This window comes from Perca fluviatilis, chromosome 20 (assembly GCF_010015445.1).
Source record: "Perca fluviatilis chromosome 20, GENO_Pfluv_1.0, whole genome shotgun sequence".
NCBI classification, from domain to species: domain Eukaryota; kingdom Metazoa; phylum Chordata; class Actinopteri; order Perciformes; family Percidae; genus Perca; species Perca fluviatilis.
Genome location: NC_053131.1, coordinates 27,027,999 through 27,053,985, shown reverse-complemented (window position 1 = coordinate 27,053,985; position 25,987 = coordinate 27,027,999). Strand labels below are relative to the sequence as shown.

The window sequence follows — 25,987 nt, the reverse complement described above, 5'->3', positions numbered from 1 at the left end:
ACAAGAAGAAGGATGTCCTGGGGACCTCAAAACTAGCTCTTAGGTCTTCAAAACTCAACATACCATAAGATTATTTTTTTTTAAAGATTAGTTTACATTGCTCTATTTATGAAACAAAACAAAAAACATTTTAAAAGCCATTGGATTATCTGGATTTTTTTTAAGATTATTTTTTTTAGCATTTTAGGCCTTTATATGACTTGACAGCTGAAGACATGAAAGGGGAGAATGACACGCAGCAAAGGGCCACAGGTCGGAGTTGAACCCTGGCCTGCTGCTTTGAGGGGTAAACCTCTATATATGGGCTTCCGCTCTACCAACTGGGCTATCTGGGCAACAGATGGGTTTCACAAGACAGCAACTGTGCTCCTCTACAAGTTGCTGCAACAATACCTGAGCCTCAAACTTGTACTGAAATAGAGTCCTTGTAAAGTTGAGTCCAATGTTTCAGAATTTGAGCAGGAAGAAAACCTGATTCGGTGCATTTTAAAATGGGTGTCAGAAGCATCAAATGTACAATCAAGAATTAATCAAAAGACCAATATCAGCCTGTATACAGTACATTTGTGGGCTGAGGCCATGACCTTTAAGGGGGACTAATTGTGAGTGACACCTGAGCAGCAGTAGGGGGGGTGGGGGGAGGTCATTCATTTGAGAGACTGAACTGTGGCTTCCTGACACTCCAGGACAAAGCCTGTCAGCGCTGTAATCCTCTGATACAAAACACACAAAAGAGGCCATGCCTATCCACTGAGAGACACACACCTGAGAACGTAACACACACTGCTGGCTCCGAGGTCACAGTGACAGGGAACACCACCACACAGACACACAGGTTTGTACGAACCAAAAATATTAAGCCTTAATAAACATCTGAGCGTACATTATGAGGAGAACAGACATTGGGGAATGTTTTCAATATTCAATATATCAAATAAAACAGACAAGAAATTCCATGTTTTCAACCACTTTTATTATCTTTGTCATTGTAATCATCCTAATTTTCAGTCGTTCATTTACAGCACAAAGGGCTCTCTGGCTGAGCTCACATCAACAAACTCAATCAGCTCATCCTTTTATTCCTCCACCTGCTCTCCAGAAAATAGAATTATAATTTACTTTCTAAAATAACAACAGTAATAATACACGTGGAACAATCAAATATACAACAATAATCCTTTGTATTTATAATGAAATGAAAAAGTATATTCATCTTGTTCAATTTACAATGAGTGACAGGACACAAAGACAACACAATCACTGGCTGCACATACACACAACAAAAAAATCTGATTTAAAAAAAAATATATATATAATAGATTTCTCCCATTCATACTTAGAATTTGTTCAAATATCAATGTTACATAGGAGCACTGGTTTTTCAGCAGTTTATATAAAATATAACTGGTAATCTGTAATGTTGTAGTTGGCACTCTTATGTGTTCAGGATTTATAGCAATAGGTTTACATTTTGGGTAATATGCTTGTTCGCTTACTTGCTGAGTTATAGATGAGAAGATTGATACCACTCTCCGCCCAAAATGTCAAAGTATTTATTTTGCTTCCTTGGGAAAATTGAATATTAGGGCACATATTGGAAAACATTGCTAAATAATAGCATGTCATGGTAATATGGCTAACCAAAGGAGTATGTAAAGGCTGTCGACATGAGATTAAATGTGCTTTAATCTATAGCTACATGTAAAAAAAGTGACAGCCGTCCCTTGGGACATCAGCAGTTTCAAATCTGATCTCCTGTGTGTGTAGATGCAGCCTGTGTTTTGGCATTTAGAGACTTTACTGATTGATTGATTCTTCGGTGATCTGTTGATCATGCCTGTCGATGCTCCAGTAGATTCTCGAAAGATCAGGCTGTCCTGAGCCAGCCATACAGTAACCGGGATCCTCTCCATGTGAACAGCAAGTGAACGTGTGTGTATGTGTGTGTGTTGAGATCATCAGTAATATTTGGCATGAAAGAAAAACATGAATGGACTAAATAACGTGTAAACAAAATGTAAACTCTTAAGCTTCTGAATGCTAGCAATGCCAGAGTAGGAACTCAAACGTATTCTTATTTACATCTTTGAACAGGACAAAACAACAAACACACACAGCATACTACAAATCACATACAGCCACACACAGATATGCACAGGCAACAGAAAGTGCAGAGGGAGAGAGAGAGAATGAGAGAGAGAGAGAGAGAGAGAGAGAGAGAGAGAGAGAGAGAGAGAGAGACACACAGCAAGGCATTGTGGGAAGGGTGGGTGGGCATTGGGAAGCATGTATATATGTTTATGTGTACTATTTTAATTTCTATACAATGTGTGTATTTACAGTAAGGGTACGGCAGTAAAACCTTGTGCAGGTGTGTGAGTGGCATGCAGGCATGCTGTGTGTGTGTGTGTGTGTGTGTGTGTGTGTGTGTGTGTGTGTGTGTGTGTGTGTGTGTGTGTGTGTGTCTCGCAGGTCCATCATTTGTGCCACTGTGTTACAGTACTGAGGCTACAACTGTGAAGGTGTGTGTTTCATAGTGCTCTGGGTATGATGGTGAAGGGCAGAATGGGGCTGCTGGCCTCCAGCTCCAAGGCGGTGAGGAAACACTCGGTGGCAGCGGCAGCGTTTCCCTGAGCCTGCAACACCTCACCGAGGCTGTTCCACACATCATGAGCCGTACTGAGGAGAGGAGAGACGAGAAGAAAGCAGAGAAGAGAGGGGGAGAAAAAGGGAGAAAAAGGGAGAGCATAGGAAAAAGGAAATGAGAAAGGAGAAGAGAAATCAAGATAAGAAAGGAGAAGAGGAAACAGGAACGGAGAAGTGAATAGAGAAATAAAGCAGGAGGAGAGGAGAGAGAGAGAAAGAAAGAGAAGAGCAGGAAACAGGAGATGAAAAAACAGGAGAGAAAGGAAGAAGAGAGGAAAGGAAAAGGGAGGTGAGGAGGGAAAAAAAATAGAAGGGAATTATTGCAGTGAGTGACCTAAAATATAATAATCACGTACATTGCACTGACACACACACACCCGTCGCACACACACACACACACACACACACACACACACACACACACACACACACACACACACACACACACACACACACACACACACACACATCCGCCGCATACACACACACACACACACACACACACACACACACACACACACACACACACACACACACACACACACACACACACACACACACACACACACACACACACACACCTGTTGACCTGCACAGCATCCCTCAGGACCTTTTCCGACAGACTGTAGCGCTGCAGCTGGTGAAGAATCAGACCCTGTGGACATTAAAAAAAGAGCAAGAAAAAGGAGAGGAAGAACATTATTAGGCTGACAGTCATTGTGTTGTGATGAATGTGTACTGCTGTGCATTGCAGTCTTACTGGTAGTGAGAATAGAGTAACATTACTAGCGTTATTGTTGTATTTTATTGCATTAAGTACCACTGACTGACAGTATCACGGACACGTCATGAAGCAAAGAGCTGCATTATTTATAATAGAGCCACATATTCTATAATAGGTGGGTGTGCGTGTGTGTGTGTGTGTGTGTGTGTGTGTGTGTGTGTGTGTGTGTGTATATATATATATATATATATATATATATAATGATGATGGAGCAGCAAATAAACTGTCCTAAATGGCTTCCACTTTCCCTCCCCTCCTCCCTGTCTACTCTGGGAAGGTGAGGAGCGACACACGCCTCTGTCGTTCAGCTATTCAGCTATATTACAAGCTTTTTCCACTGTAAATTTATGTAATGCAAGAAGGACTCAACATGTGTTTCCTCCATTCTGCAGCACTTCCATTTAAAGGAAGCTTTGATTCAAGTTTGACCAACATTAAGGACATATACACGCATATTAACAAAAGTATAGCCCTGAATCATGTTACATCTCATTAAGTCAATAGTTGTACAGTTGAGAACTGGTATTCCTCCTCTGGCCACTGAGGTTGGCAGATTCAAACATTCAGGAGGAAAACGGTGTGAGATCTGTGGAGTGGATAGTGAGTCTCGTTTCCTTTGTATTGTACGGTACATACTGATGATTTTGTTTCAAAACCCTGAAATCCTATTTGTCTCAAAGGCCTGGAGAAAAAGGCAAGATAAATTATTTAGGTAGCATTTATTCTGGTGTATCATTTATGAATAATTTATATATTTTGTTCCCACATGAAGGACTAAAAGTCTGATTGTGAAAATCACTCAATTTTTTTGTTTTGTTTTTTTCCTTCCTTTTTGTAGTATTGTTTGAAAATGTTTAACGGGCCGTCCCACAGGATTATGGTTGATTACAAAAAACACACAAACCCTCTGGCTGTACAGACAGCGCAGAAGGACAGGACAAGGTTTTTTGTGTTCTCGAAGGAACAAACACTGGGACAGAGCAGAAGGAGAACATCAGAGAGTGTGTGTTTTGTGTATTACCAGTCTCTGCATGGTCTTGACATGCGTCGGGTTGATGGACAGGGCCTCTTCATACCAGCGTTTGGCCTCGTCTATGTTGCCCCTCAGTTCAGCTATCTGCCCCCTCATGTACAGCACATTATGGGATGTGGGGAAAAGGTTAGAGGCTTCCTGCGTGCAGGCCGTGGCCTCTGCTGGCTTCGACATGCCGGTGTACACCTCGGCTATCAGAGAAACACAGACCGGGAGGAGAGATTGCAAACGTGAGGGTTTACCTAGGAGTGCACATTTCCTTTAGTTTGACTAAAATGTGCCGTTCGCAGCAGTTTTCAAACATCAGTATCTTTGTCAAATCAACTGACGGCTTGGTATAATTACTGAAAGCAAAATAACAGTCAATATAAAACCGGCAGCCTCTATCTCATAAAACCAAGACCCATAAATGCTATCGTTGTGTGGTACAAAGAGGATGCTGCAACATCTCAAGTAACATTTTTAAACCTCTTAAACTAAAACAATGTATTAAAACGAAGAGCTACAAACAGAAAGCTATATTTATTTTATGGAGAAAACATTTTTGCAAAAAAACAAAGAGCAATAAGAAAGCATAACTCAAATTTTCTCTCTCAAATAGCATAAATACGAAAAACATTTTCAGTATCAAGATCACCTAATGACTTTAGTGGAGAGAGAGAGAGAGAGAGAGAGAGAGAGAGAGAGAGAGAGAAAGAAATACAAACAAAGAATGAGACAGAGGAAATTAGTTTGAACCGTCTGCTTGTCTGTCCTGTGATTGGATGATTATTTTAGCTGTGTCGCCAAGCTGGAAATGACCACCACTCACAGGAAGCAGCAAGAGAGATAAACAGGTGCAAAAACCGACCTCCGTCTATGTGTGTGTGTGTGCGCTGTCTGCATGTGTTTATGTATACTCTTTAGTCTTCTTTTGTCGGTGTCTGCTGGTGATGAAGACATTAGAACCAGGGCTTGAGTACTTTAAAGGTAAGCCAATCTGCTGCTGTTAAAATGAAGGAATGACTGCTTGTGACCATCACATCACAGATTTAGACCTTTTAGTCTCAACATGTGATTTGGAGAATTTTAAAGGCCTAAAGAGATGAAAGAAAGGGTTTGAGAGGAGATTGATACCCTGAACTCACTGAAAGTCGCAGACAGTCTTTCTTTCTTTCTTTCTTTCTTTCCTTCTTTCTTTATAGGTCATGTTAACCACCTACTGAATGTTAAGGTAATATCAGAATAAATGTTTTTACAATGTTTTTTATGTGGCAGTGGTACGACAGAAACCACAGTCATAACCTCATCTAGCCTTTCTGTCTCTGTCAACCCTGTTTTAATCCATCCATCCATCCATCTTCAACTACTTGGCCGGGGTCAGGTCGTGGGGGCTGTTGCACTTTCATGTATGTAACGGTTATGTACGTGAGCATACCTGCATGCAGCCAGATCTGAGCCAGGGTCATCCAGGGGTGCAGGGGTCCATGTTTGGGGGCACTGCTCTGCAGAGAGGAGGCTACCTCAGACAGAGCCTGCTCTACACGACTGGCTGCTATAGATGTTGCATGAACTGAGCCTGGAGGGAGAGAATTGAACCATTATACACGCCATCTCTTAAAAAAGGGACTGACTCACTACTGCGGCACATTAGGCAGCCATTTGCCACAATGCAGGGTTTTAATTCAATCAAACACAACAACAGATTTCACTGATTCCTACAATTTCAGACAGAAACAAGGGATTTATCAGTGTAATCTGGAGTGTTCGGGTGCAGTTGAAAGCTCAAAACTCTGGGCCCACATTGGCACACAGTTTCATGCTCCTGCACTAAAGCCTTTAATCAGTCCACAGCATTCCACACGCTGCAACACACAGTGTTATGGCTCTGGTTAAAATGAATTATGTTCGGCACCATCATGCATAAACACTGCATCACTCTGCACTCTGCTGATTAGTTATGGAAAGAAGTGTGTCTCGGATTTTGTCCCTGCATTTAAATTACGAGATTATTACAGGGACGCAAAATGGCCACCACATGGGACTGCAGATGCACTCTGCAGATCTGTGAAAGCAAAACCTGATATCATGATTGTGTTGTCAACTCCAATATTATTTTCCACATATTATCATATCCTTCGGTTACATAAAACATATGTATTAATGTTATTGACTTGCCACAAATCTTGTATTGCCTACTTATCTATTGTGTGTTGTCATACATGTTCTTTTTGATCGAGTGATACTCTTTTAAAAAGGTTTTGACGTTTGTCAAAACGCCTAGAAACCTCTAAAGATTCGTTCCATATTTCCATGTGTGATTTTGTCTAAAATGTCAGGATGTAAAAATCGTAAATCTGATAAATATTGACTCAATGACGACTTAATCCACTATGATCTGTTCTACATGCAATTTAGATTTTGATCAATTTATAGAACTGCTTTTACAATTTTAACATTTTAAAATAGATTTTTCTGTTTCCCTCATTAAATGCAGTAAAACATAGATACTGATTAATGAATTTCCTAAAAAGATTGGGAAATATAATGGGTGCGCTAAAGACAGTGCTAGACTAACAAGGTTGCAAAAAATATTTTCACTTTCGGCTCGTTTTGTTTCATCAACTGCAGCCTGAAGGGATTAGATAAGACATAAATATGTGCTTTTTATTAAAAATGCCTGATCGTTGCAGCTCGCTGGAATAAAAGCCTCACTTTAATAAAACATCTCCCAAACCCTTCTCTTATTATTCTGATCTACCATGATGTAAAAAACTCTTCCTCCTCTCACTACATTGCTACTATACTGTGTGTTTGTGTGTAAAGGGACAGGAACTACCTATGTGTAAAAGATGAGTGAAATAAGGATAAAAAGAGAAGATTTGAACATTACAACTGTGTGTGTGTGTGTGTGTGTGTGTGTGTGTGTGTGTGTGTGTGTGTGTGTGTGTGCAAGCAAAGAGAGCTAATGTGTGTTGCTGATAAGTGGCTTTAAAAAAGAATGTCTCTCTCAAACACACATACAAACACAAATGTATTTGAAGTTGAGCAGCCTAAGGACTTATTTTAAGTAATATTATAGTAGATGACAGCAGGCAGAGGCCCAGCCAAGTGCAGAACATTCAAACATTGATTACAGTATGTTGAACTAAACTCGGAAATTCTAAATAACTTTTGCCTAGGGGTGTTTCAACGGCATTTCCTACTAATTAATCTGTCTGCAAATTTACTCAACGCTTCTCCATTTATCTCTATTTAATTTTCCCTTACATCCACCCCTTTTACTTTCCTGAATACACTGGTTATCATGCACTGCAAGGCTCATACATCATATAGACAGTAAGGCACATGGCCTTGACAGTAAAAGTACTATTTAGTCAGTGATTAGTCAGTCTAACAGTTGGAGAAAGAGGAACAGAAGTGGTACTCCATATTTACCTCCGTCAAGGAGGTTATGTGCTTGACTCGGTTTGTCTGTCTGTCTGTCTGTCTGTCTGTCTGTCATCAGGATTATGGAAAAACTACTGCCCCGACATTCATGAAACTTGGTGGGAGGGTGTAGCATGGGCCAAGGATGGACCCGATACATTTTGGAGCAGATCCAAATCAAGGGGCGGATACACAAATTATTTTTCACTTTTGTTGAAATTGTGAGATAGGGCATTTGTGCTGCATTCATGTGGTGTTGGAACAATCGGAAAAATGAGTTCCCCCGACTGGGAAAAGTCTCACTGCATTAACATTGTGAGATAGGGCATATGCCTTGGCAGAGGTCTGTGCTCTCAGAGTGCCCTTCTAGTTTTATATGGATTGCTTTCACTTCTACCATTTTGTGCCCCTAATATTCAAGTAAATCTATCAACTGAGTATTTGTAAAATGAAAATATATAATAAATAAAACTGACAAACCCTTCAGACATGAGAGTTTTCACTCAGTGAAATATACACATTTTCTAACTACTCATGAAAGCTTCCTGAAGTGCCTAAAACGTGGACAATTCACACAGCAACACATGCACTACTGTAAAGCTGCTCTGAATTAAAGGAATACACTGACCTACTGGGAATATGCCACTGATCACCACAGCATAAACTGCGGAGTGTGTGGTTACCCTCAGTGCTTCCAGTGTAAGGCACATTTTAACAGTAGCAGGATGAGAAACGGATAATTTGATCTCCATAGAGCATGTACACTGTGCTTAAGTGTTAATGGCAGTAAACAACTACATCTTGATAATAGATGCACAGATGTGAAAATAATACATATTTTTCTCTCAAACAAGATTATCAATAGGGCATCTTATCATGGATTCCCTCATTCAACCTTTTCCACAATAGTTTGCTAGATTAAATTAAAATTATTGTAAACAATTAAGATAATTCGTAACTTCTTTCTCATGCCGTCAGTACAGTCAGTACCAGTATTTGATCATTAGTGCTACATGCAAGAAGCTGCTTTTTTCTCTCCTTTCTGGTGTTGCTCTGTAAGCATTTGCTCTCTCTTTTGCTTTACTGTGAAGGATAAACATGTCAGAAATGGTACCTCCATCTCCCTTTTACAGCTCAATGTGCTGTAAAGCATTTCAAAAGCTTTCCAGCAAAACCCAATGTTTGTTTCCTGAATACTTTCACGTTGCCTTGTTCTGATAAATTGAAGAATGTGTATGCACAACACTGCTTTTGGAGAGATATTTCTTTAAGTCGTTGTATTCCTTTAAATCCTAGACCACCAACTTGATAGCAATCCAGTACAAATCTCCTGGAAACTGGCTGCAGACTTGAAGTTAATGCAGAGGATATATGTACATATTTCCTTTGTACAGATATTGTACATATATCGAAAACCTCGTCGAGGAAAAGGAAGTCAACAGGGACCAAAGGATGGATAAAATAATGGATGGGAAAAGTAATGTCAGATGGAGGTTAGATGGCTACTTACAAACAGAAAACATGGAGGAAAAACCAAGAGTGTTAGCTTCCTGAAGGCCGCCTTGAAAAAAGGATGGATAGGAAAAAAAAGAAAGACGATTGTTAATGATTGAAGAGGAAGAGACAGAGAAGAAATATCCAAATCATATCCAGAGCACGATGAGGTTTTTATTCTTCACAGTAGCCTTTTAGACTTCATCACATGAGACAAGCTGCTTCCCCGCGTGCCTTACTTATGCTGTAATCTGTTTAGATAAATGCTTACCTACCCGCAAATCTGCACATTTACTTGTATTAATAGCCATATTGAATTAACTAAAAGTATGAAAGAGGCTCACCTTTTCTACTTTATAACTCACAAGAGCTTTTTGTTGACGGTTTTCTTTAGTTGTATGAGTAATACTCTGCATTGCTTCAAATAGAAAATACTCTGCACTGCTTAATTTTGAAATGTATTCTCAAAATGAATTGGATTTAAAAAAAGATGTTTGCACAACACATACCTCACAACGTGTTTTAATTGACTAACAATGCACACAAAAGCTAAGTGCTCCCTTATCAAAGTAGTATGCTAATACAGTAACAAAAGGATCTAGTCACACCACATTTTCAGTAATTGTGATCATTGTGATGGACTTATTGTCATTGTGTGAAATAATAATAATTGTTCTCAGGCTGACTGAGAGGCTCATGCTCTGGAGAAAAATGAATTTTTCTATGCAACTAAATGATGTAACTCAATAGCATATAATATCAATAGTTATTTTCCAGCGCAAACATCATTAGTAGAAGAGATGGCAACAAAGGGAGACAACATATGGTTGAAACCAGGAAATGAGTCAAATTAATGTTGGCTGAAATGTAAAATCCTCACAGAAACAGAGAGAGAGAGAAAAAAGAGGAGGATGCAAAATAAATAACAAAAACAAGAGACAAATGGTCAGGGAAAAGCAGATAGATGTGAAGAGACAGTAAAGCTGTAATATGTAAAACAAATTTTCTGTTTATATATATATATATATATAAAGCTGATCCTGAAAACCTCGCTGTATCAACTGAGACTTTGTGGAGTTTAAACGTGTGTGTCAAGTGAGTCAGTTCACGGGAGTCGCAAAAATGCAACGCAACTGCAGCACATCCATCAAGGCTCAACTGCACTCTAATCCACACCCAAAGTTAACATGCACAGATTTACAGCAGGACTAAGACCTAGGCGTGACTGAAGCACACCCAGTACTTTGTAAGGGTTAGTCAGTTTAGTATTAAACTCGTTGTTCATGCTTGAGTTTAAGTTTAAGTCAAATACAAGATTCACATTGTCTACAATCTGAGTGAGAACAGGCTGAGTAAAATCTTGTTAAGACTGCAGCAGCACCTGGGACTGGTAGACAAAACTGATCCCCGTTATCTGGAGAAACTCTGGACAATCTCTACAATATATTATATAACTAATATTATATGAAAAAAATATAATGAACTCACTGTTGAATAGCTACAAAAGAATGTATATTATATGATAAACTAATACTATGATAATACTTTCCTTTTTGGTGTAGTGAGAGATTTAATAACATTTATAAATTAAAAAGAAATTAGTATAATTTAATAAAAGCCGGCATAAGCTACATCAGTGAGGTATTTTTTCAGTTTCTGAATTTTTTTACATTTACTTAACGGTTTAACACCACCAACACCAGAGCAAAAAACCTACTGGGAAAGCTCTCAATACTCAACACACAAGTTAACCAATGAGCCAATCTCCCAAAAACGTGGTGTATTCTTTTAGATCACTCTCCACACCATGCTACAGGCCGAGTGGACGTGGCGGCGGATTACAATTGGAGGAGAGCTGGCGGAGAGTGGCGTGGTTGCAAAAGGAGTGAGTCCTGGTCTTGGTGGGCGCAGGAGGAGGAAGAGGAAGAAGAGGAGGAGGAGGAGGAGGGAAGGAAGATGGGTTTTTGTATGGAGGGAGAGGAGGAGGCTGGAGGATGAAGACAGGGGAAGAAGGGGAGGACAGTGGGGAGGAGAGGGTGGAAATGGTGGATGGGGAGGAGGGGGAGACGGGTTCAAAACCAGAGTGAGAAGAGGAAGAACCTGAGACTAAAACAAACAAAGGAATAAAACAGAAATGAGTTAAATTAATCAAGGAATAAAGACAGGGAAGATACATACTGGTTCTCAATCTGCATACACTATTTTCACAATATTTCAACCAAACAAAACAATATTTCTAAAAGTATCTCACATTGGAAAGTTTATAATGCGGGGGGGGGGGGATGTAAGAATATTGGAGCAGGAATCAATAAAACCAAGAGTGGGAAAGGTTTTCCTTTGATATCTGTAGATATGAGGGAGAATATGAAAACAAGATAGAGGAAGTCAAATCTCCCTCTTGATTCCGTTTTTCATAATTAAATCACAACTGACAATTAGTGATTTTCCAATTATGAAAAGGGTATTAGAGGCACTATTAGATGAGAGAAGTGAATTGTTTACTGAAAACCACTGAGCACAACTGTGAGTGTGTGTGCGCGCCTACCAGTCTCTGGGTCACTGAAGTCAGGCAGAGTCATGGCGTTGAGCTGTCGTCTGTCTGCTATGGCTCTGTCCAACAGACTGCTGCCACGCCCAGAATCACTGCCACAAAAACATGTGCCTGGGTTGATATACAAACATGGTCTCCAAAAGCAACAGGTAGTACAAACATTTACTTTCTTAGTTGCCTTTAGTTTTCTAAGTTACGGTCAGAACACCAGCCTAGTTGTAATAACAGTGTTTACTAAGTGGAGATTTACAACTGTTTAATAATGATGTAAACTAGATTAGAAGATTTTTAAATGACATTTAAAAAAACAACAACACTATATTTTAAATTATAAAATATTCTAATACCATTATATTAAATAACTAAATAGCATCATCCTGAAACACATATATCTTCAAGTATATATAAATAAAAGATCACACCTACATTTACAAAGAATTAGCAGCTAAGTTTAATATTTATTTTGGTGTGTGATGCTTCCCGTTTACAGAGATGATTGCTTTTTGTTGCTTTTTTTATTTTATGGTGTATTTTAGGGCTTTATTATTCAGGACATCTGAAGATGTGAAAGGGGAGAGAGAGGGGGAATGACATGCAGCAAAAGGGCCGCAGGTCAGAGTTGAACCTGTGGCTGCTGCGACAAGGACTGAGCCTTTGTAAATGGGGCGCACGCTGTACCAGGTGTGCTATCCAGGCGCCCCAGAGATGATTGCTTTTGACTGGATGGAGACGTTTTCCTGCAACTGATTTACACATTACATATTAAGTTTTTACTAGCTAAGACATCTTTACGTTTTAATGGTGCAACCCGATTTAGTTAATCACTAGTTTGAAAGAATGAAACTGTGTGTGTGTGTGTGTACCTGGGATTGGTAAGGTTGTAAAAACTCTTCCAGATCTGCAGCATGTGTTTACAAGTGAGCAGAGCATCCTCAGGTCCTCTACACATCGACTCCAACTTCACCTTGGTATATAGCAGACTACAATACACAAACACATAAACACACGATAAGATGACATTTTGTGTGTGCTTTAAATGAAAGCATGCTGTGGTAGCGTGTGGGTCTTACTTGAAGTTCTCAGGGTACTCGGACAGAGCCATCTCTATAATATTCAGAGCGTCGTGGTAGTGTTTCTGAGCAGAGAGCAGCAGCGCCAGCAGATGAAGGGAGTGGACATCATCCCCTTGAAGCTGCAACGCCTGTCGTACATAGCCTAGTGCCTCGGGGATCTACACACACACACACACACATACACATATATACAAACTACAGGTTTTCACTACAGTTAGGTTAAAAAGCACTATGTAAAGTGACATATATGTATGTATATGTATATATGTACATAGTGATTTTAAGCTGTTATTACTAAAGATTGTGTTACCTGTCTGGACACAGCAAGCTGAAGTGCCAAGTAGAAGGCTGCTAGATGGTCAGTAGGAGACAGACTCTGAGCTCTACAGAGAAAGACAGAGAGATTTTGTGTGTTCAGACGTGCTGAATAAAAAGTGAATTAAGATTACATGAAACTTTAAAGACCCTTGTGGGGAAATTGGGTCGCTGCAGTAGCAGAACAGTAAAAGGGTAGCAAAGACAGCAAAGTAATAGAGCGTGTAAGAAATCAAACCACAGAATATTTAAACATTTATACACAATTAGAAACTCTAACACCATATTAACAAGCAGATTGATGGCATATTAAAAAAAGGACATATTGCAGCAGTATAACAATGTCGTAAATAATGCAGAGTATGTCTATTAAAGGGATCGTTTAGATTATTTGAAGTGGGGTTGCATGAGGTACTTATCCATAGTCAGTGTATAACCTACAGTAGAAGGCAGTCAGCACGCCCCCAGTTTGGAGAAGCAGGCAGGAGTCCCAGCATAGAAGCTAAACAATGTACTGCTGTGGACGGGAGCAGCAGCTAAACGTGTTTTAGCCACCTAAATAAAATCTAAACTGTCCCTTCAAGACCATTAAGAGCTTTCACCTTATTTATAGATACAACTTGCAGTATGCTCTGTGGATTATTAGATGCAGACTCTTAATCTCCAGGAGGAACAAATAGTATCAATGTTTCAAAGTATATGAGTGTTACAGCGTTATTCCAATATATCCCTCACATTTAGAACATGTTTACGGATGGAAGTTGTCTAAGGACAGTACACAAGTCATATACTGTGTACATAGATGACAAACTGTGCAAGGTAAATATAATGGATTGATAAGGTGGTAAATTCAAAACAGTTTATATTTTCTTAGACTGAGAAGCGGTTTGTGCCGTGACAAAATCATTCTGAGGGAAATGTGGGTGTGAAAGAGAAAACAGAGAGCAGCATGGCTCAGTCCCAACCTCTGGAAGGCTCCCAAAGCTTTCCTCTGGTACTCCTCCTGTGTGCTTCGCAATGATGCTAAAGAGACGCAGGGAGACAGATTCAAGGACAGAAAGAGATAGGCAGAACGCAGTCCGGCACATTATACAATAATACACAAAGTGCAACAGTCAGTGGAGTCATACAACAATATTTAATGTAGTGTTTGAAGTTTCGATGTGTCTATATGTGAAAAACATCACAAAGACAACAGGAACACAAAGGGATGCATGCACTGTCTTGTGTATTTTTTTCAGATTCACATGAGATATGTGACTTGCTTTCCATGTTGTCATGAATCACAATAGGTTGGCAAAAGGGGGCAATCTCCAACATTTCTGAAAAACTGAAATTTGAATCCTAAAGCTTATAAAGTAAGAAGCAACCAAGTGCACCTGATAATCATCCTTTGTCGTCAGGGATGTACAAGAGCACATACAAAACAGAGACCTACCGTCAGTGGCTTTGAGGCTGTAAACCAGCCCGATGGCCAAGAAGCCTTTGGCTCTGAACTCAGCTGCTTTCTCCCCCATGTCAATCACCATTTTAGCAAAGCACTCCCCCTCATCCAACTGGATTATGGGAGTGGATAGACATATATTGAGAGAGAATGGAGAAAAAAAAGAAGAGATTTTGGAATAAAATAAGATGATTTTTTTTTTGAAAATAAAAGGTGTTTAAGGGGAGGAGCAAATGGAAATATCTACTACTGTATACACAGAACGGTAGCTTAAAGCTTAAGCAACTAGCTGCATTTGAGTTTATGGCAGGATGGTCCTTACCCAGTGCAGAGGTCCGATACACAGCTTGACAGCCAGCAGTGGGATGGTGGGGTCGTCAGGCTTCAGACGAATACACTCCTTAAGGACCTTAACGGCACGAGCTGATTTCCCTGCTGCCATTAGTGACAGGGCGAGCTGGTACCACAAGTGGAACTCCTCAAAGGCAAACTTCATGGCTCTCTCCAAACACTGGACACATTGTAAATAGGACACATTTCATAAGTGTTCTCAGGGTATATGTAATCTTTATCTAGCTGTACATGCATTTTAGAGCATTACTTTGTTTTGGGGAAGAAAAAAAAAAAAAAAGAGAGTGTGATTTTATGTGGGTGTACTTTGGGTGTGGGCTTTAACACTTAACACACATAGTGACTATGCAGCCCACAGAGGGATTACTCACCTCTGACAGCATCTCATACTGCCCTCTCCTGCCCAGAGCTATAGTCAGCAGGTCGTACACCACAGAGGCAGACTGCAGGCTAATGATACGATCATTGTTGTGTTCAGGAATTCTGCTCAGGACAGCATCCCGGTTAGCCTAAAACACACAAACAAAGATAGAGATGTAGAAATGGCACTATGACAAGGTTTCCAAAACCAGAGTTGAGGATCCACAGCTAGTTTGACAGGGGTGTGAAATATTTTTCTTGTGTCTTACCATGGACTCACTGATGAGCAGCAGCAGCAAAGCTTCTTCTGTGTTCTCCTGAGGGCAAAACAGACTGCGAGAGAGACACGCACCGAAAGTTAGAAAAATGGAGTTGGACAAGGATGAGAGGGAAGGGAAAAATTGAGGAAAAAAAAGTGATAAGGAGGACATGGAGCGACTGGTTGGCAACAGTTTAATTTTAGAGCCTGTTGGCTATTCCCCACAGTATTCCAACTTTAGCATCAACAAACAAACATCATCACTTACTTCTCTCCCGAGTACACCCGTGGGCGTCGGCTTAGGCTGTAGTTCTTGGTGAGAGTGTGTCCTTGCCGTGTGGGATCATCCAATGGTGACACAGTGGGTGGGTCTTCCAGAGGAGACCAGTAACTCTGTTCGCACATTCCTCTGAGCAAGATCTCTGCAAGCTGTCTGGCTATGGTCTGCATTCACACACACACACACACACACACACACACACACACACACACACACACACACACACACACACACACACACACACACACACACACACACACACACACACACATTTGGCAAAGATACTCAGCAATCTGTTTATTTGGAGCTTACTTTGCTTCTAATATAATTAGAAAACAAGAGTACAGTTATATTAATGATTTTTCCCTTGTACCAACGTTGTTATCGGGATACTTTTATCATCATAAACAGACAAAATCAAATATTGATTCTATGCCGAGAATTAGATAAGAAGATTGATAACACCGTTCGGTAAATTTGAAGCTAGTGCCAGCAACCAGTTAGCTTATCCCAGACTGGAAACAGGGGCAAATAGCTAGGCTAGCTGTGTCAGAAGTGGGGCTGTGTTGTGTTTGTCTGTTCAAAAAATATAAAAATAAAAAATTGATCTTAAAAAAAGAAGTGGGGCTGTGCAATTAATTGAAATTTTATCGAAATCACAATAGGGACTAGTGCTATATCCAAATCGCAGGGGGGTGCAATATTTGTGTCAAAATACAATCCTGAATTAAGTATTGTGGTGCTGCAGAGATGTTCCGGCCTACAAGTGATATTCTACAGACTTAAAGAGATGTCTGCTGATTTGTATCCAGCTCTGTATTATGACAGTATGAGCAGTGTGTGCAGATGAAAGGTGTTTGGCTTCCCTCCGTGGCCACAGTGCACAGAGCAATTGAAATATCAGTCAAAATAATAGCAATTAGATATTTTCTTCATATTGTGCAGCCTTGGTCAGAAGTTAACAGAATCCACAGAAGTTTGGGGACTGGAAGAGGACTTTCTGAGTTTGCCAGGCAACCAGCTAAAACCTAATCATACTCTGGTCAAGAAAGCAAATAAGTGTATTTTTCAAAAATAAAAAGCCAACCTCCCAACCCATGCCTCACCATGCGCAGGCTCTGGGTGGTTCTGTTCTCAACAGCCCGAAGAATCTCCCGAAACCGGCCCACGCCTCGTGTCAGGTTGCTATGGCAATGTAGTGAGGAAGCAGGAAGAAGGACATTTGTCAGAGTCTGTATGTGTGAATGCAAGATGCATCAAAACAAACATATGTGCATAATCCATACTATGTCCAAAACATTTTCAAGTTTCTATCTATGTGTGAGTCAGTGAATATTTAGTAGCATCACTAGCAGATGTTTCTTTGAACCACAACTTTGCCAGTTTGCAGGATGACACAGAAAAAGCCTGTCTTAAGGTGATGTTGTAAAGCAAAATACATCCTTAACATTAACACTCATGCCATGTCTCAGGATCTTTGATGTTTGTTTATATTTTCAAGATATTTCATGCTGCGCTAGGCAATTGTGCATGCTGGCTGCTTCAAATGAGAACAAGTTTTTAATGTTACGGTCAAATATAACGCAAGGTGATGTTAGTGAACTACATTTTCATTAATTCCTGTGTGATGAAGTCTAAAAACTAGACACCACAATTTTATTTGGGTGAAAAGGGAAATTCTACAATGTCTACATATTTTGAGTGCCCTCTCTTTCCCTCTCTTAAGTGGAGCCATTGCAGAAACAATGAGCTACCACTGGGCAGACATTTTACAGATCTCATCCAATCCACTAAAAAGGCATTACTTCCAGCACAAGGCTTTACCTGAAACTATCCCCACTATAATTAAAATAACAACACTGTAGGAACTACTCTCTGCTGCCCTGTGTTGCTACTTAACTTTGTTCACACTTTTTTTGCTTCAAACACTATAAAGTGGGTGGAAAATGCCCACAATGGGTTGTTCGTGGTTTCTGTTTGGGCATATGGTGCCCTTTCTAAACTAGAAAAAAGTTTGAAGTTTAAGAGGACTGTAAATACCAAAAAACATGTTTAGTTTTTTTTCTTAAAAATCTCTGTTTTGCGGTTCTGAAGAGACTGACAGGCAATTCTCCGTTCCCTCTCTGATTTTCCTTTCTCTCCCGTACTATCTATCCACCACCACCTGTTTCCCTCTCTTACCCGTTCTTGAAGTGGATGACGTGAGCTCTCTGCAGGCCTGTCTCCAGGAAGTAGCCCAGTTCCAAGTCCTGAGCAGTCGGGCAAGGCTTTGGGCTGCGGTTCTGAATTCCTGCTGACAACGCCTGCAGAAACAGACAGGGATAAAGAAAGGAATACAAAAGTTAACACAAAATTGCAAAGAAGGTTCTGCCTGAAAGCCCCCTCACCTAAATGAATGATGTGTGAAATCCTACTACTATCTGTCAATGCAGTAAACTTATATATGTAAGAGCAGAGCAAAAGGTCGGCTTTCACGTTTGATGCACAGCTGTTAGCTTAGTCGTGTATAATCTCAGGGGAAACACTAGGCCTGATGTAATATTATGACACTAAGATTTAAATTGATTCACTCGTACCATTTCAATTCTACAGTGGCGTTTTTATTCATTTATGTATGCATGAGAAATGTTAACTAAGCAAGACACAGATGATCATATTTCTGTCTTTTGCAGCCAGTACGGTATGTGCAAGTGGGACTGCATGAATAATTTACTTTAATTCACTATTGATAACATTATTTCAGCATTGTCAAGAAGTTATGATAGGAGTATAAAAATTGGGCTATGGTTGATAAATAAATCTGTTAAAATCTGCTTGTTTAGTTTGTGTGGCATTTACAGTTAGGTAAAATGTAACTTAAATGTGTTGCCAGATCACATAATGTTTATTTACATAATTTACTTCCATGTACGGTGTTTCTATTTATATTAATATTTCTATAAAGGACTTACGGTAAGATGTGACTTTAGTAGAGCTGAAACAATATGTTGAGTTATTAGTCAGCAACTATTTCGCTAATAGATTAATCATCGTCATTTTTCAAGCAAAAACGTAAATAAAATCTCTGGTTCTAGCTTCTCTGTTGTGGGAATTTTCACAACAGTAAACTGAGTATCTTTGGGTTTCGGACTGTATTTATTATAGTATAACTATGATATTTTAAAATATTCCTATAACTCAAGATGTTTCTGTCACATCTGTACTTGGTGACTTTATCCAGGTGATGTCCGTTTCTTCATCAGACCTTATATTAAACCTATAGCATCATATGTTCTGTTGTATTCAGACAAGCATTTATAGAATATTTTTCACAGGAATGTAATTATAGATTTATTGTTGGGACAGTTTAATTTGTATCCTCCTGCTTTTTATTGCAGTTTACTGTTGTTTGCCAGCTCAGTCTGTGCGTCCTCTTACACATTCTCCAAATAAAGAGGAAGAGATTTTTTGGCCAGTTGGCTTTCATGGGTGGTAATACATTAGTCAAACTTGCACACTGTCAGCAGAGTATTCATCACACACCCACGGGCTTGGCAGAGCATTTGGAAGTCCAGGTGCTAAGAAGATATTTGGTGAGCGCTTGTGTGACACTCAGCAAAAACAATGCAAACAAGTATGCCAATTTCACACCCTCAAACTAGAGGTCTAATTGAAGCCTTAACATAACATGGCACACACATATACCTTCTCAGCCTCCTGCAGGTAGAGCAGAGCAATGTCTCCAGACTTTTCATAGCAGGTAATGATTTCCTGCTCCCGGTCTGTTGTGCTCTTATTGGACGATGGAGAGCCAGTATTCTTATTGGACAGAGATGGAGAGGCAGCCGGGACCTTCTCTAGGCACAGCCCTGAGGGGGGGACAGAAAATAAACAAAGAGTTCATTATCTGCTATTTATTTTAGCCTTTCAAACCATTAGCATATACAAGTTTATACAGTATTTCTGGTAGAGTTGTGTGGTGTAGTTTTAGACACTTGGATGATTGCCTTCTCTTACTGATGATTAGTTTTCAAACTGATCTGCTTTGTGCCTCAAAACATAATAAATAATTCAAAGTCATCACATTCATAACTTATCAATCATAAATGACAGGCAACGGTTACTTGAGTTAACAACGGTCCATGCAAATTGGTTGCCCTTGAATAAAAGATATTCAGTTGGCATTCTATTCTTATTTAATTCATCCATTTAACTTAATACAGAGATGCCTGATGTATGACTGTGTGCATTTATTCATATTACAGTTTATTCCACTGTTGATAATAAGCAGTGACACAGTACTGCCATCATGTGGAGCAAAGCAGCAGTGCAGAGGTTGGGGGGGGGACTTGGAATCAACTTGGCAGTTGAGACATGGAATGATGACTGGGTGTGAGAAATGAAGAAATGAAGAAGAAAAAGAAGTGTGTTTATACCTTTAGTAGCGTACGCCTCTGCTATCATGGACAGCCTATACACAGGAGCTCCCCCCAGCTGCATGTCATCCAGGTTCACCCTGCTGTAGTGACCTGCCAATACATCAATTATTTATCAATTAATAAATCAATTGGTACACCAGTATTTTATACATACTAAGGCACATTTTTTTTATTAATAACATCAAACTATGAACAAATACTAAATATGAGTAAATAAACCAAACCAGAGGTGTGTGTGTGTGTGTGTGTGTGTGTGTGTGTGTGTGTGTGTGTGTGTGTGTGTGTGTGTGTGTGTGTGTGTTACCTAAAGCGTCTGTGTATTCTCCCTCTACATAGCACAGTTTGGCCATCAACAGGCTGGCTTCCTGGATGTAATCGGCCTGAAGGACAGAACATAAGACATTTTCTCTTTTTTAATATTTTGACTTTATAAATTCATGAGTTGGGTTTCCGGAAGGAGGATTCTAACAAAGTCAGTCATTCAGTCCTTTCATCCATAGTTACCTTGAGGTTTCCCCTGTCCAGAGCAGCAGTGAGGTGTTTCCTAACCTCCACCAGTTTAGGTCGTTGGCCCCTGGGACTGGCTCCCTGTTTAATGGGGTTCTCCTTCAGGTACGTCTGAAGCTTGCATTCCCCCAGCAACAGCTCCCCTAGGTCATCTACACACACACACACACAAAAAAAAAAAAAAACACACACACACACACACACACACACACACACACACACACACACACACACACACACACACACACACACACACACACACACACACACACACACACACACACACACACACACACACACACACACACGATGAGAGAGATGTGATGAGAAATCATGACTCTAAAGGCTCTGACGCACCAACCAGATTACCGGCCGTCGGACAGTCTGGCGAGGTCCGTGACTCAAGTCTGTTCGGTGTGTTCAGTGCTGTCATCAGTCGGAGGAGCCGTCGGTGTCTATTTTGGCCGATTCGACTTGTTGAATCGGCCAGTGGGCTGTCGGAATCAATGACTAATCTGATTGGTGGAATGCTAGCCCTTGACTAGCGAATCAGTGCACGAGAAAACCGGAGCGGACAACGCTAGTATCTTCTTGTTAATAGCCATCGTATTTTCTTCCATTCAGCGAGTAATGACAACAACGATCCTTCTTGACTACTAGAGATGGTCCGATACCGATACGTATCGGCTCCGATACTACCTAAAACGCTGGTATCGGTATCAGGAAGTACTGGAGTTTATGCACCGATCTGATACCACGTAATAAAGCCCTAAAGAAAATCTACGTTAAAGTAGTTTATTTATGTTCTTTTTCTGTTATAACTGACAGTCAAACTGGAGAATAAAAGAAATAAAGAAAGTTCTGTGGCGTTCATTGTTTGTATTTGTTCATGTTTCACAAAGAGTTTAACCTGAGCCAGACAGACAACAAAGGTAGAAATAATATCACATCCATACAGGGATAGTAGTATACAGTTGTTAAAACATAATAAAATATATGACACACTGGTATCGGATCAGTACTCGGTATCTGCCGATACACAAATTCAGGTATCGGAATCGGGAAGCAAAAAGTGGTATCGGGCCATCTCTATTGACTACTATCAACACTCTCTGATGAAAACAATGACTGACCATTGCGTGCTCTGCGTTTACGAGGTCTAGAGAGATGTTCCGTCATTTCTGTTTTTCTTTTTTTTGAGCGACAATACAGATTAGCGCCGCCTGCTGTTATGGAGATATTACGCCTTGCGCACGCGCAGAAGGTACGCTCAAGTCGGCGTCGCTTCGGTGCGTTCCGAGGCACTTTTTGGAATACTTTATTTTCATTTTCCAGGTTACAAGAACAAAAACAAACAACCCCCAGAGTCTTAAGGTTTGAAGGTCAATCTGAGTTAAATCTACAGCCAACCTTAGGGCTATCTAAAATTAATTGATTTACAATGTAAAATCAAAACACACTTTTTACAACACTTTCTGGACTATCTAATGACACTTTAAGGGTTCGAGGGTCAGCTTGACTGCGACTGCAGTAAGTAAATCTACATATAGAGAAACGCTGCTGTGTTCACACACACATACCAGCAAGAATTATGTATAGCTTAACAAGCTTCTAAACCATGTGATTGTGTGTTTAGAGGTTCAACCGGTGAAAGGAGCAGTAATCCAGTTATTGAACCCAGTCAGTGACCAGAGCTCATAGCTCTCATGTGCCAAATTACATTCCATAATGACAGCATTTTTCATAGTGTTCAGAAAGCGTTTGAAACGTTCACATCTTCCACAATTGTAAAATAGCAGGTAACCTGAATATCACATATTCATTCTATGCGAGAATAACATGTCGAAACATTTCTCACTATGGGAAAATACAGCTCTAAATAATGTCAAAACTTTCTGAAATGATTTCACTGAAAGTCGACAGACCTCACATACTGTTTTTTTATTTGGCAGTTTTTAGGGGTCAGTGGATTTTTAACACATTCATTTTTGGCTTGCAATTTACAATGATCTGACAACATTTCTGTTTTAAGACTATCATGCCACGAGCCTGCAGTTTTCCTCACCCTACAAATGTACAACAGAACAGGAGCAATTCCTCTAACTGCCTTCTTGGCTGTGGTTACTCACCTACCACTTCCAAATAAATAAATACAAAAGATAGAGCTCTTAATGTTTGGCCTTTACTTTCTAGAGTTATCTCTCAACTGCTTAATGCAAGTTCACTATTAATAACTGGATTTTTTTTTTAAATCACACATTTTTGGACCACACTTTGAGTTGGTTCAGTTGAACCAGTCGCTGATCGATGCCGCAGCTTGCTTTGGCGGTCAGTCACAGTCTGTCAATCCACACAGGAGTCTGACTGTTTGCCATTTAGCATAACTGACTACTGACTGACTGAAAAAGTGTATGCTGAATTAACCTGCTTGGCCCACTGTCTCCAGCATCTAAATTAGCTAAAAGTAGGATTGTGCTGTCGGCGAGCTCCCAAACCAATTTCAGAGTCAACATTTGCCAGACAGCCCACCTAATATTGCTGTTGTGGAGATGGGACCTTCGCAAAGGAGCTGAATCAAAAAATCGAAAGAAAGTTTAAAACCTGTTTCACCTCTGCCCACACTCACTAAGGAGTATGCTCTGTAACCACACTCAACAGTGATGTCACAGTGTTATAGAGTCCACCTGTACATCACTGAAGCAAGGTGAAAAGTTAAACCACTGGAGGCCAGCAAAAAAAAAAAGTTTTTAGGGTGTGTGTTAAGTTACTATTTAATAGGGTTCCAGGGGCCTAATAAGATATCAATCACACTACAAAACTTTATGGATGCATTAACCACCACAAGCAGTCAGCCTGGGTTAAATGAACGCATCACGGTGTACATGACGTCATATAGCGATGGGTTCATTTCACAGGGTTTTGGCAGATGGGAATTTATTATTATATCTTTATTTTTTGAATGTTGATTCAGATTACAGTTAGAAACCGGGCACTGCCTGGGGAGAGGCAACATTTGTTAATTTGTAAAATCCAATGTTCCTCTGTCGTAAACGAGTACTAAACTCTAGCTAGCTAGCTAGCTAGCTAGATAGATGAGCTGTGACGTTACTGCCAGTAACGTTAGTGCAGTTTACATTTCAGCATCAGCAAGGAGTTTGACAGCTAGCAAGCGATCATGCATCCTAGCCACAAAGCTAACTGTTAGTGAAGCCATAATTAAAATTATCTGATGCTACATGTGGAAAATGTTATAGCATATAACTAATATCTGGATCATTTCACCATCATCAAACTCTAAGACATGTTAGTAACACCCGTTTAGAGGTGAAACAATTATGTACTTTTGCTATTAAGGTGTTTGTTGGTGTATGCCAATAATAAGTACCTGGTTAATTTATCATGCAGGTCAAGGAAGGACAATATTTAACCTAAAGACATGTGTTAAGTATGTTTGAGTTCCGCTTAAAGGGAGAGCAGGGCGAGCCAGGACTGTTAACGTTAGACCACAGGAACTGAGCGAAGTTCTCCATATCCTAAAATCAAAGTATCTCAGTTCACACCGCACTGCCCAAAGTCTCTTTTTTGACCTTTGCTAGCTAACTAGCTCTAACCAGGGCACAGGGCTGGACATTTCCCAGCATCGGCTGGCGCTGTCAGGAAGTATCGAGGACGAGACCAAGGGGAAGGCCTTGTAACGTTAGACTGAATGAACGAACAGGGAAACCCGCAAATTTCTTACCGTTTGATATTAATTTGGCTGAAAGCTGTCGTACTAACTCCGGTATCTTGTCCCATTGACTCTCTGAACGGCAACGCTCTATCTCGGTCTCCAGTCGTGAGCCAGACTTCCTCGCTGTCATTTTTGTTAGTGGGCTCCACTGGACCAAAACACCACAAGAGGATCCCTCTCTGCTGGCTGGTACAAGTGTCAAGCTACCGCAGACGAGTAATACACTGCTTCCGCTCACTACTTTCAAAATAAAGCTTTCACTGGTTGAGGTTGAGATGACTGTTTCCTCCAAGACTGTATGGTTGCAGCCTGGAGCGTCCCATGTAATGCCGTCCCGTCTCGTGCCGTCCCGCCTGATGCCGTCCCCGAGCTTTTGCTTTTCAAAATAAAAGCTGGCGTCTGGAATAAAATAGGCTACTTTAAAATACTTTAATACTTTATTTTTTTAAAGACACTGATGTGTACATTAAGGAAAATCACAGAAAGAAAAGAGTCTGCAACCATAAATTGCTCTAGGTAACGTTATAATATTCGCTAACAAATCTCAACCAACATGCAGGTTTCATCAAATGTACATTAACATCAGGGACACAACAATAACATCCAGAAATCAGGAAAACTACATATATGGCTAAAATTTAACAGTTTAAACGTTTTTCAATTGATTGCAACAAATGTGGTCACGAACAATTTTCGGTGGGGACGGTGGTATAAGTGTACCTACCAGATTTCGTCATGAGTCATTTTGTACACACCACTTTTTTTTAAAAACCTCAAGCTCAATTTAGTTCAAGTCCATAACACATATAATTCTTGAGCGACAGATGCCAAACAATCCACAACAATCTCTATCCCCACAGGGCAGGCACATACAGCCGCTCTGCGCGGTAGAAGAGAACATGTCAGCTAGTTTACTAGCCATAGACAGTTTGTTTGAAGTCCGTATAACCCTCAGTGGCTTTAAATTATTAGGCTTAGCCATTATAAGACCCTTTGCAAGGTAGGGGATACACATTATATCAGGTAATATATCTGTATATATTATATCTGTAACTTATATGGCAGACAGGTGAAAAAAGCGTTTAATTGAAAAGCCATATTAAATTAAATTAAAACAGAAATCACGTTACAGGCAGGGAGGGACGGGTTAGCAAAGACGAAGAAAAAATATTGTTCACTAAAGGAAAAAATATTGTTCACTAACCTGCATGACTAACGTAGATACTAGGCCTAAGGCTAAGGAGCATGTCAGTATGGAACTTTGGAAAACACTGTCGAATAATCCACAATAATAAAGAGTGCATTAAACAATTCACACGTCGCCTTAATGTAAC

At 40.1% G+C, this 25,987-nt stretch overlaps 1 protein-coding gene across 4 annotated transcripts; it reads right to left on the bottom strand.

Annotated features, from left to right (window-relative positions):
* Positions 1–951: 951 nt before the first annotated feature.
* ttc7b (tetratricopeptide repeat domain 7B) lies at positions 952–24,876 on the bottom strand. Of its 4 annotated transcripts, XM_039787101.1 has the most exons (23): positions 24,663–24,876; positions 20,921–21,075; positions 20,721–20,796; positions 20,414–20,506; positions 19,683–19,846; positions 18,180–18,301; positions 17,105–17,183; positions 15,987–16,162; positions 15,729–15,792; positions 15,471–15,608; positions 15,071–15,259; positions 14,743–14,860; positions 14,270–14,327; positions 13,300–13,372; positions 12,987–13,147; positions 12,780–12,896; positions 11,911–12,008; positions 11,208–11,471; positions 9,382–9,432; positions 5,881–6,021; positions 4,452–4,654; positions 3,228–3,301; positions 952–2,679 (listed from the first exon to the last, which is right to left on the bottom strand). In XM_039787101.1, exons 1-23 carry the CDS (start codon positions 24,781–24,783, stop codon positions 2,532–2,534), a joined length of 2,883 nt encoding a protein of 960 aa, XP_039643035.1. In that variant the 5' UTR covers positions 24,784–24,876; the 3' UTR covers positions 952–2,531. The 4 variants fall into 4 exon arrangements, with proteins under 4 accessions (XP_039643035.1, XP_039643036.1, XP_039643037.1 ...); XM_039787102.1 differs by lacking the exon at positions 9,382–9,432; XM_039787103.1 differs by lacking the exon at positions 11,208–11,471 and having other exon boundaries at positions 24,663–24,874.
* Positions 24,877–25,987: the final 1,111 nt, after the last annotated feature.